A 12,901-nucleotide genomic window follows, 5' to 3' on the forward strand; every position below is an offset into this window, starting at 1 on the left:
ATCTTCCCCTGGACCTGCCAAGTTGATCCCCCTAATCTCGGGAGAATCATCTAGGATGTTCCACGCTTTCCATCATGGATTCTTTGGGCCTTCTCGTATTGTAAAAAGTGGTCTCCCACCTTGTAGGCTTTGAACTATTCAAGAACATGTTTGGTCTCCTCTGCTTTAGTGCCTTCCTCATCCATTCTTGGCCTCTCGCTGGGCTTGCCCCAAATTTTTGTTTCGTATCCTACGAGTGGAGCGACAACGTTTTCGGGGTTCTGATCGTGTCAGGTGGCTCTTCCCTTTTAGTGGTTACCTTGTTAACCGGAATGGGGAACACATTGAGCTTCTTTTGCCAAACCTAGTAGAAGTGGGAATGTACATTAATAGCCTCTACATACTGCAGCAGCCAGTGCTCTTCCGATTCTATTGGGAATTCATAAGCTTTCTTTCCCTTGAAACAACTTATTCTAAGGGTCTTACGGGTGGATTTCCCTTGTAATTTTACCTTACTTCTTTGATGCTTATGGGTTCATGGTTCGTAGTGTTGGGGCATGTATGCGGTGCTCAACATATAGAGAGATGCAATTTCTTGAACACCTGATGTGAAAAATCTTATACCTATTCGTTTTGGAAGTATATCCGTGGTGTTTCCATATCCACCTTCTTCTCCATATCTCACTCACTCTCACCCTCACCCTCTTGTATACACATATAGGCATTGAGGTAGAGGTTGAGATTTCCATATCTCCTTCCCTCTTTTATTTTCACTCTCTCAAGGAATCACTAGTGGAGTGGCATCGCTAGTGGCAAGGTTAAAACCCCTAGCCTCCTCACAAGAAGCGGTGGGCAAGTTTGTCAACTACCAAACCCTTTGCATGGACATAGCTTACATTTCTTTCCTGTGTTCCCTTTGTGCAAGGCTTAAGAGGTTCTCCATTTGGTGAACCGTATGTGTTTTAAATTCTCACCATTTGAATTTGGAAGGCCATATTTAGACCTAAAGATATATATAAAATCGATTGACATCTTTCTAGTTTAGCTTTATCTTGGTTTATATACATTCAAAAAATTTATCTTCATGTTCTTCTTAATCACTAATCATAATAATAATCCTTTTCTTCTACTAAAAAAAATGTATTTAAAAAATTAGAGGAGGAGGAGAAAGCATGCCTCCTCTTTATTTCTCTATGTCTTCTTTTGTGTGATAACAAAGAGGAGACGGAAGATAAAATACTCTTCTTTGTGATAATAAAGAGAGGAGAAGGAGAAAGCCTGCCTCCCCCTTTTTTCTTTGTGTCTTCTTCTATGTGCAATAATAAAGGGGAGAAGGAAGATGAAATTCTCTTCTTCTATGTCTTCTTCTTTCTTCACCTCTTCTTCTCTATCTTCTTCTTTCTCCTCTTCCTCCTAGACTTCTTCTTATAAAGAATTCTTTCTTCTTCACATATAAGGAAAAGTATATATGTCTAAGAATAAGAAAGACAAAAAAAAACATCTTCTTCACATATAAGGAAAAGTATATATGTCTAAGAATAAGAAGACAGACAAAAAATCATACTTCCTCCTTTTTGTTAGAAATTATGGGTGCACATTGTTGTTGTGAAGTGGCAAGATATTCACTTATATTTGGGATTTATATTTTGAGGGAAGGCAAGCTATTCTCCTAATGTGCTAATTAAGGTGAGGCATTGTACTCAAAGGTTAATTGAGGAGTATAAAAGGTGAATGGTAGAAGAAGCTTATAGAAGAATCAAATGTTGGGGTGGGAGTAAAGGTGATCTGGATAACTGCGTAGCCACATAAGTGGCACACTAAGAGTAGGCACTTATTTTTGTGGTGTTTGGAGCTCATTGTAGCTCTAAAAAGTTATACTTGCCTTATGTAATGTGAGCTTGATCAACATGAATTTCTTGCCTCGATTAATGTGAGCTTGATCAATGTGAATTTTGTGCCTTGATTAATGTGCCAAATAATAATTAAATTTAATTAAGTTAATCTCCCAAGTTATAAAGCTCATTCCTTGATTTGATCATCCTTAGATATTGTACCCCATAATGCATTAAATCAAAGAAATGAAGATTATGTGCATAAATAATATTGTTAGTTTCATTACTTACTACATGAGAGTATTAACATGAGAGTATGATTTTTTTTCTCAAATTGGTACCTAGCATTAGGCTCTTTATTTAAGATAGAGCTCCCTTCTTCAAGCTCCAAGAGGAATGGCCTTCCTTTCCATGTGGACAAGTTCACCTTTGTTTTAAGGTATGTTGATGATGGTGGCAAAGTGTGATCAATGCATGTAAATAAAGGTGTGACTTATACCTAATCATTAAAAGAAGAAAAATTAGGAAAAGAGAGATAAAGAATAAATACAAGAAGAAAAATCTATAAAAAGAAAAAAATCATTGTTTGGCACTTTACGAGCCCCAGTGCCTATTTTTATACTTGTATGAAGCATGAATTATCGATCTTAACAATGTTTGAATTATTAATCCCAAACTTATTTTCATAAACATAGCCTCTTCTAGACTTCTCACATGAATACTAGAACCATCATAAAACAAGCTCCCATGTGTTTACATTTTGACACTTGTTCATAACTATTAGCATTTATAACTCTAATAGACTCTAAGCTTCACTTATAACCAAGATAATCATGATACAAATTAAGCTCTATTTGTCAACAAATCCTTTTTCCCATTTTGAAATTATTATTTACTAAACTCATATAATCAAGATATAATGATTGAGATCTATTTCTCAACAATATTTTTTTTTTCATGTTTTGAAATTATTATTTTCTAAACTCATCTTCTAATTGAGATTCTCTAATCTGTAAAAAAGTCACTCATCTATATCTTGTAATATATTTCCTTACATGTGCCTTCAATAAATTGAAGACGATGTTTATCTTTTTATTCTTATCTAAAACATAATGTTGTAGTGCCATGTTGAATGAGTGTAATGAGCTATATTTTGTTTAATCTTATCTTTTATTCATCTTCTTCTATATGTAAGCATGTCTTCTTAGTTTACTTGTTCTCTTAATGAGCAAGTCATCAGCTCTTACTTCAATCTTTTATCTTTAAATCAAAATAAAATTTATATATGGATTTTAAACATGGTGGATGCCTCTGCACTCCAACATTTATCTTTAAAATAGGTGTGAAGTTTATTCTTGTGCAAAACTTGTTTATAAACCCTTAAATAAGGGCCCATTATACTTACATACTAGTTGGAAGTTGTGTGCATTTAACTCATACATACATAATTCCATTAAAAACCAACATGTTATCCTTTTGTTATGAAAATATTTTTTCCCACATTGTCATGCTTATGATACAACCCATTAATAATCTATTTCTCTACCAACAAGTACAAAGTTATTTAATCCTCCAGTTTGTCGCACATCCTATATCACAACACGATGGAAAAACATGTTCCTTTCTCATTAAAATTATAAGATGCAACCCATTTACATGGTGTAAAGCACTAAGAAATGCTTTTCTTCTCTCAAGTACCATATATAACTAGTATGCTACTATGAGTTGATAATGAGATGGATGTTAGGACTTTGTCTATTAAACTTAACAATTTTGAAAGAGATCCAACAAAGAACGTGTTCTCTTATTGGTATCAAATTTGCATTATTAGTATTTCACTTGTCCAAAATTAGATTTTTTTTTTGTTGCTTTTCTATAAAATTTTTGTAGCATACAAAATTGAGCTTAATTTACTAATATCAATATTTGATATTCAAAAAAACAATTTCAAAAAGATATAAACACTATTATTATTTTTATGCTCTATTCTAGAACCTTAACTCATCCAGGTATTGTGTAAAATTAACTTCGTTTGATGCAAATAAAATGAAACGAATACACCAAGATTTTATTCCAAAAATTATTTAATTGGGTGGGCTAAATTAGGCACTTGTATCAGTGTACCAGAACACATTCTATTTTAAAATCTAAATCTAAAAGGAAAATGGGTGCGCTATATAAAAAAACTGCTATGGTGCTTCATACCAAGAAGTTCATTCATGAAACAAGAGAAACTACCACTAATAAAAAAGTTGTTTTAATAAGGCACACACATCTACATGATCTAATACCAACCTTTCTATTATATTATGACTTTAGATGAAAAAAAACATGTGAAAGACATCATTTTTTAAAAACTTTTAAATCATACAAAATGAATTCATTCAAAACTTCTCTTTTTTTAGTAGGACAAATATGGTTATGCATAATTATGTCATTTCTAATTTATAAATTGCACAGGAAGGTGCAGGTTAATCTCAAGCTCGTGCACTTTTATGGTAATATTAGCATACTTTTGTTCTATTCTTAAATTAATGCTTGAATCTTTTTATCATTAGAATTGTTGCTCGAGCTTTAAGAAGATCCTCTCTTTTTTAGAAAACTATATATTTTGCCTATATGTTTTTTTTTTATTTTTTTGGGAACGTTGGCATGTTTGAGGATGGACAACAAAAGACAACAACAAAATGCTTTAGTCATTGATCTATGAGTTCTCAAGATTAAGACTAATGTGTGCAAAGACCCAACTATCTTGAAGAGTGTCAAACTAAGATGGAATAGTTTAAAATATTGTGAGAGAAAATTATAGTGGTTTATTTACCATTTTTTTCACAAAATTATGGACAAATTGAAGCAATACCTTTTTGCCCAAACATTCTGAGCCTATGCACTAAAATGGACTATATATTCTAAGGGAAAATTTGTAATTGTATATATTTGCATATCTAGGTATGAATCAAGTAACTTCTGAATTTTAAAATTTACAGTTACTCTCGACTTACCTTGGATGACCTACCTAATACAAACATCTTACACAAAACACATATTATAGGCCTCATTATAAAAAACAGGAGATACAAAGTATGTAGAATGAAACCAGTTTCAGATAATTCAATCATAATAATTTTAATGTTGTGAATAATTGAACTCATTATCTGAAAAGAGTTGACAGTGAGAGTAGTTCCACATCTCGTGACAACTCTTCTAGTAGCAAGCTCATTTTTTCACTTGAAATGGTTCACATCATCTTTAGACTTTGACTTAAATAAAATTATTGGAGACTTAAAGTTATATGCTATTGAATTGAGAGATGTAATGCATGATGCAATGGATGCTAATATCTCCATTTTATAAGATCCAAAGCTTCATGTCTAATGCATTTAGCCAAATGAGATATGTTTTTATCATATAAGTTATATTTTGTTTAATCTTATCTTTTATCATATTGTAATTGGTGAGCTATATTTTGTTTAATCTTATCTCATATTCTTCTATGTAAGCATATCTTCTTAGTTTACTCATTCTCTTAATGAGCAAGTCATTAGCTCTTGCTTGAATCTTTTATCTTTTTAAATCAAAATAAAATTTATATATGGATTTTAAATATGGTGGATGCTCCACTCCAACATTTGTCTTTAATAGGTGTGAAATTTGTTCTTGTAAGGTACAAAACTTGTTCATAAAACCTTTGGTAATGTCCCATTATACTTACATAGTTGGAAGCTTTGTGGATTTAACTCATACATATAGAATCCCATTTAAAAGCAATGTGCTATCCTTTTGTTATGAAAATAGTTTTTCCCTACATTGTCACACTTATCAAATACCCCATTAATAATCTATTTCTCTTCAACAACATGCCAAATACAAAGTTATTTAATGCTCCTCCAGTTTATCGCACATCCTATATCACAACACGATGGAAATAAATGTTCCTTTTTCTTTTAAATTAAAAAATACAACTCCTATACTTGAAGTGAATATGGTGTAAAGCACTAAGAAATGCTTTTCTTCTTTCAAGTACCATATATAACTAGTATGCTACTATGAGTTGATAATGAGATAGATGTTAGGACTTTGTATATTAAACTTAATCATTTTGAAAGAGATCCAACGAAGAATGTGTTTTCTAGTTGGCATCAAATTTGCATTATTAGTATTTGACTTGTCTAACATGAGATTTTTTTTCTTTTCTATAATTTTTTTTGTAGCATACAAAATTGAGCTTAATTTCCTAATATCAATATTTGATATTTAAAAAGATATAAGCACATTATTATTTTTATGCTCTATTCTAGAACCTTAACTCATCCAAGTATTGTGTAAAATCGACTTAGTTTGATGCAAATAAAATGAAATGAATACACCAAGAATTTATTCCAAAAATCATTTAATTGGGTGGGCTAAATTAAGTACTGGTGTAAAATCGACTTAGTTTGATGCAAATAAAATGAAATGAATACACCAAGAATTTATTCCAAAAATCATTTAATTGGGTGGGCTAAATTAAGTACTTTTGTTAGTGTACCTAAACACATTCTATTCTAAAATCTAAATCGAAAAGGAAAATGGGTGCCCTATTTAAAAAAAACTGCTCTGGTGCTTCATAACAAGAAGTTCATCCATGAAACAAGAGAAACTACCACTGATAAAAAAAGTTATTTTGATGAGGCACACATTAATATTTACACTATTTAATACCAACCTTTCTATTACATGGTCATTTCAGATGAGCAAATACATGTGAAAGACGTTCTTTTTGAGAAACAAATCATAGAAAATTCATTCACTCAAAACTTCTCTTTTTTGGTAGGACAAGTGTAGTTATACATAACTATGTCATTTCCAATTTATAAATTGCATAGGAAGGTGAAAGTTAATCTCAAGCTCACTCACTGGTATGGTAATATTAGCATACTTTTGTTCTATTCTTAAATTAATGCTTGAACCCTTTTTATCATCTCGAGCTTTAAAAAGATCCTCTCTTTTTTAGAAAACTATATATTTTTCCTATATGTTTCGTTGGTTTTTCTGGGAACATTGGCATGTTTGAGCATGGACAACAAAAGACAAGAACCACATGCTTTAGTCAGTGTTCTATTAGTTCTTAAGATTAAGACTAACATGTGCAAAGACCTAACTATCTTGACGAGTGCCAAAATGAGATGGAATAGCTAATGTTTGTGTGTGGTTAAAGGATACAGTTATTGGAAGAAAAAGTATTTATGAATCTTTTACACAAGGAAGATGTGAGCGTGGAAAGGAAATATGGGCACAAACTTTCTATGTATTAATGACATTCGACGGGTTTGAACTTTGGACAATTCTATGAAGGAGAAGAGGTATAGGAGCAGGCTTGATTCTTGATGGGGCACGCTTGCCCTTCAAAATTGACGGGCGAGTGAAATATAGCAAAGTTTTTTTGTATTTTAGTGTAATTTTTTACGAGAATTTTAAAAATTTACAAGTATTACATCTAGCTTCCCAACATTATATTCAGACCATGTTCAACAAATGACAAATTAAAGACCATCTGTCATCTTCTAATACAAAAGATGACTGTCCCCAAGAGATATAAAGCTATTTTTTGGTTATATATATATAATATATATATAACTACGGGTCCCAAAAAAAAATTTGCAAGTATTTCACAGTAAAAAAAATGCTCAAAAAAGTGCATGATGCTTGTCAAAAAGCAATTATGTATAGGAGGATGTGTGCTTGTGTGTACTAGTGGAGGCATGAAAGGAGAAGTAGGCACTTGGAAGACTTGGATAAAGTTAGGGGTCTAGAGACACAACATTAAGAGACTCTTTGAACTAGAGTAGGCCCCAACAAGGTCTAGTTGAGGAGGATAGAGGCTTGATCTCAGTTGTAAATCTCACCTTGATTCGCTAGCCTAGGCCTATGCTAGGTAGCAAGAGGGGGCAAATGAAGTGTCAAGGTCCATGCATTGTCCACAAGTCTACTAAAGGTTTTGGCAACAAGGAATGGACCATATGGTAGGATGAGGGCTAGTAGTCTGGGAATAATTGTGTGGGGGTTATGATGGCAACAGTCGGCAACCCTGTCTTCAGAAGTACGAACAGAGGCGTGGGTAATAGTAGATTACGCACACAGGTCGGGCCCACTTTTACGCCACCTGGCACCCGTACGAGTGGCCAATCTGGCATACCTGGCATCCAGCTGGATTCGCCACATGAGTCACGAGGCGGCTACCGCCTCTTCCCACATTACACATCATTTCCGCGCATCGTTGTTGCGTACTATGCGTATAAATCTTTATTTTAATGTCGGTATCACATAGCCAGAGCAACAAAGAGGTATAAATAATGTATACTGTACAGTATTCCAAAGATGAGATTCGAAAAGGTTGGATACGGGCATTATATACCGTATACAATATGTACATGTAACAGATACATTGGATTAGAAAATTTATCAGTTGTGCAACTTGCAAGGTACTTCCATAAAAGACCAGGTCCGAGGTGAGGACAGGCAAGAGCTCAAGTCCTCTCACAGAAAGAAGCAACTAGGAGGTGACTAGTAATGAAAAGAAGCAACTAGGAGGTGACTAGTAACTACAGTACAGTCAGTCACTCGTGTTTCCTTTTTGTCTCTCTATCATAAGAGCCCAAGAGGGAGGTGGTGCTATAGGATAGATATCTAAGAAACAAACAAAGTTAGAGCCGGTTAGATAATAGAGGCGCGTCACTCACGAGAAAGAGCGCCCCACAACTTGCCATGGCAAGCCACGCGCTCTCTGTGCAAATGAGTTGCATCTACGGAAGGTCACTCTGCTGTCCCCCAACTTCCAAGCTAACCTTTCTTCATATATATATATATTGCACCTCGTGACCGTCTCCTCTAATTGCTTGTACAAGGACCTGGCTGCCCTAACTATGGTGGCAGTCTGCATTCTGCAGGTTCCCTAGTCCCTCTCTTTCCACTCTCTCTCTAGTTTTGGTTTTCAATCAAGCCTGAGAAATTCGAACCTTGATATCCTCAGGGGTCAGGCCCCGGTCCCCGAGATACGTACACACACAGCGGACAGTTAACGTTGAGCGCCGTCCTCCTCCTTCCCTTGCTTGAGACGTTGCCATCAAAAAACCTCTGTGTTCAGTAATCTCGTGCCGCCATATTACTTGTAATCCACCACCCTGGTCCCTCACTAACGAAGGATTCGCTTACGCCGGCCAGTGGCTACTACAAGCGAGATAACCTAACTCTAGAGGAAGTGAGCTACCTAGGTAACATAGGAAAAGAAAAGATAAAAAAAGCTATTTTCATGAGAGAGCTCACTGCTGTGTGTGTGTGTGAGAGAGAGAGAGAGAGAGAGAGAGAGGAGAGGAGAGGAGAGGAGAGGAGAGAGAAAGAGAGTTTGCAGTGTGTACACTGCACAGCATTAAAAGGAAGCATGTGAAGCAAGCATGTGAAGCTAATGATGTGAGTCTAAAGTAACATGCTAAATCATAAAACTTGAATCTTTAAAAAATTTGAAGGTTTTTTATGAGAATGTTGTACGTTCATCTTTATCTCTATATCTCTATCTCTATTTTTATTTATATCTCTATATCTCTTCTCTTTTTAAAGAAGAGTTTCACACAGTTGTTACCTGGAAAGAATTTGGAGGTTCGGGAAGAGGAAGAGGAGGCTTGAATTTGGAGGTTTGGGTAGAATTTGAATTTGGAGTCTCAAAAGAAGTGAGAAACACACTGGTTGCCCACTATAATATTATTTTAAGAAAGAGTTTCACAAAGCTACCAAGTGACAAGAATTTAGAGATTCAGAAAATAGAGGAGAAGGTTTGAGGAGATTTGGGTAGCATTTGATTTTAGAAACCTAGAAAGACTGTGCAAAGCACTAGTCCCCAACTAGTTGTATATAATTTGTAAGTTTTCTCAAAAAAAACACATTGTGTGTGAGAGAGGGAGAGACCAGAGTGTGTGTGAGTTGTGAGAGAGAGTGTGTGTGTGGTGTGTTACACAGATTCTAGAACACGAGCATACAAAGGCGTTGCTATCATTATTAAAGCATTGACGGGTTCTCTGGGATTTAATCAACTTTAAATCCGGACAGTGACAGGCTTCAAGTGTATCTTTTGATACGGGAGGTAGCCTTGGCCTTTCTTCTTAGCTAATAGCCTCCTCAGACAAGGGACCACAGCCGTACCTTTGCATGCACCAGCAATAATATAATACCTAGGTAGTGCTCATTTCTGTATCTTTATATTTTTGAGATTTTGGAGAAAGTTGAGGAACTGATCCAGCTTTGCTGGTGGGGAGGGGGGACAAGCACCTAACGGGAATCCCGTTAGTTGTGGGTGGGGAGCTGTGTGGGGGGGGGGGGGAAGGGTTTTTGTGGAGGCTGTAGAAATTTGAACAAGAAATCGTCTTCTTTTAGCTCTGAATGGACCCAATTTGTCTAAAGGTAACCAACCCAATAAACATGTTTTGATTGTCATAATTTTATGAGTTTTTGTATGTAGTGTCTACGCGCGCAGGAGAGAGAGAGAGTGTGTGTACTGTGCTGTGTTGTGTTTATATGGGAGGGTGGACCACAGAGCGAGAGAGAGAGAGAGATGGAGAAGAGAGTGGTAGGTAACCGTAGAGTGTGAGTTGTGTGTTGTAAATGTTTAGAGAGACACAGAGTGCCAGCCCTTATATTTAAGTTGCGCGTGAGAGGTATCCCTGTTTCCTGAGAAAAGTGGTCGTTCTGTGTACATCTCTCTCTCTCTCTCTCTCTCTCTCCCCACCCCCAAAACTTGCAAGAACCAATTTTAGTACAGTTTAGATAAAATTACATTATGACATGTTTTCCGTTCTTAAATCCTCCCATTGCATCTTCTTCTTCTTCTTAACTGCCCCATTCCTCACCTACCGGATTCTCCTTTGCTTTCTCCCTTCTTCCCCCAACACCCTAATTAATCATGACCCTTTCCTTTGCGATTATGGCGTATCTTCCCTTTGCTTGATTGTGCAATCTTCTGTCGCAAATCCACCTGAAGGATCCTTCCTCATTTTCCCTTTTTCTTTAGCAAAATTGCCATTACTTTAGCAGATTTCATGCCCTTATTTTTAATTAACCTCTTCACAGCAAGCCTACAATATTCTACGTCTACATGGCCCATCTCTTATCTCGTGCCAACAATCCAGCCCAGGATGGGGAGATTTTGCTATCCGGATTTGCTCATGTGGCCCTTCAAGTGGAAGCTCAAAGGAGGCTCATTAGGCCAGGAAGGGCCAGAAGAGGAAAGAAAGGGCAAAAGAAGCCACCACAGAGAGGTCTAGGAGTTGCCCAATTGGAGAAAATAAGACTCGAAGAGCAGCGGAGGGCTTCCCATGAGCAAGCACAACAGCTTGTTGCGCTTCATCAACTTCATGGGCAACCTCTATTCTATCCCTATGCACCTCCTGGTATCCTCCCACGTGAAAGGGAGTCTAGCCATGCCCTCGTGTCCCCTGATGCAGCCGGATCTACTTTTCCGTCGACCGTTGACGGGAACAGGACGTTGATTCCTTCCGGCAGCATTCGCCGCAGTTTGATCGAAAGTCCGTCGAAAGTTGGTCCCTTGGAACTGCTACCAAGCGCCATGGTGAAGGGATCAAACTGTATGTGGGATGATGATCTGTGCCGGAAAGTAGACGAGGGATCAGCGGAGAGCCGCCGTCAAAGGTTAGTTGGGACGTTAGGTCTGAATAACGAGGGCCAGGGTAGTCTTGGCCACCCTCCTACGCAGCTACAGAACGGTTCTCCCATTGTCGCACGGCGCCAAAGCCCGATTATTAACCAGGTAACTTATCATTTCATACTTCCAATTTGTAATGTTGTTAACGGATATGATTACCTGCGCTGGTTTTACAGGTGCCCATTCCTCTACCATCATCGCTCGAGCGGATGATGGAGCTCTCTTCTTTCCAAAGCGTCCCCCGTACGGACAGCGGCGCCGTTAAGAGGGAACAAGCGGCCTTGGCTTATATCAAAAGACGCGCTTGCGCCATTCAACCGCCGGCACCCGGCTGCAAATTATCGGAGTTCCCCGCTTGGAGAATCCCGACTGTCAATGGACGGCAGCTATCGACGGAGGATCAAGAATTAACAGACCGTCGGAGTCATGGAAGGTACGTGAATCGGCGGGCCAGTTTCGCTTAATATGGGTAGTCGGATTAGGCTAGTCATCGGAACTCCGCGTTTTTAAGGTGAGCAAATTTTGTATTACTGCAGGAGCAATACGGCACGGACGGACGTTTGCGAGTTGACGCTCCGGCCGCCGGGAGATGCAGAGCCGACGCTCAACCTGGAGCTTGAAAACGACAGCGCGGGTGCTGTGGCGGCGGTGGCGTGCCGCCGGCAGAGCAGAGGCGGGGGCCCGCACAATTTTCTATCTCTTGCTATTCCCAGTGCCACTGGGTATGACACCGTGGCGGAGTCCGTACTTCCCTCCACCACGCTGTCCCCTGTTTCCGCCACTACCACAAAGAGCAGCGCCAGTGCGCCCGACACCTCCACGGTAATAGTGGTAATAATAATAATAATAAGAGTCGATTAATCCTTTGGGATTAAATTTTGGAATTTAATCATCCCATTTTCCGTTCACAGGACGAGTATATCTCCACTCCTATTTGGAGGTGGTCAACATATCCTGCCAGCTACTTCTTTCTAGACGGCAACCAATCTGAGCCGCCTCTATTCAGCAACGCCCTTCCTACCGGTGGCTCCCCCTTAGATCTCACACTCAGACTTTGAGCCTCGTGTACGTCTGCAAAGGCAGTGGAGACCGCCTAAAATATGGCACTAAAATGTTTTTTTTCATTTCCATTAAATGTGAGATTTTCAAGAATAAGAGTGTTTTTTTAAGGTTTCATTTTAGTATGTAGTGATGAGTAATGCTTGAAAAAGTCAATGAAATGATGACCCATATCCTCTCTATTTAAGGCAATAAAATGATGACTCCCATATAGTTTCTAATTGCATATATTCACCTATACTAGTGTCTTGACTCCTCCTACGTAAGAGTATTCTTGCATATATGAAAACAAAGGGCTCGTCTTTGTCGATCGCAAATTAGTACTGTGGAGAAAGGTGTTGCT

General features: G+C 37.6%; 1 protein-coding gene across 1 annotated transcript; it reads left to right on the forward strand.

Annotated features, from left to right (window-relative positions):
- Positions 1-10,156: 10,156 nt before the first annotated feature.
- LOC147630777 (uncharacterized) lies at positions 10,157-12,598 on the forward strand. The gene is made up of 4 exons (XM_086810762.1): positions 10,157-11,604; positions 11,676-11,932; positions 12,036-12,321; positions 12,411-12,598. The coding sequence occupies exons 1-4, from the start codon at positions 10,933-10,935 to the stop codon at positions 12,555-12,557; spliced, it is 1,362 nt and encodes a 453-aa protein (XP_086666888.1). The 5' UTR covers positions 10,157-10,932; the 3' UTR covers positions 12,558-12,598.
- Positions 12,599-12,901: the final 303 nt, after the last annotated feature.

The sequence above is a fragment of the Cibotium barometz genome, chromosome 16 (assembly GCF_041138505.1).
Source record: "Cibotium barometz isolate CiBa-2024 chromosome 16, ASM4113850v1, whole genome shotgun sequence".
Classification (NCBI taxonomy): Eukaryota; Viridiplantae; Streptophyta; class Polypodiopsida; order Cyatheales; family Cibotiaceae; genus Cibotium; species Cibotium barometz.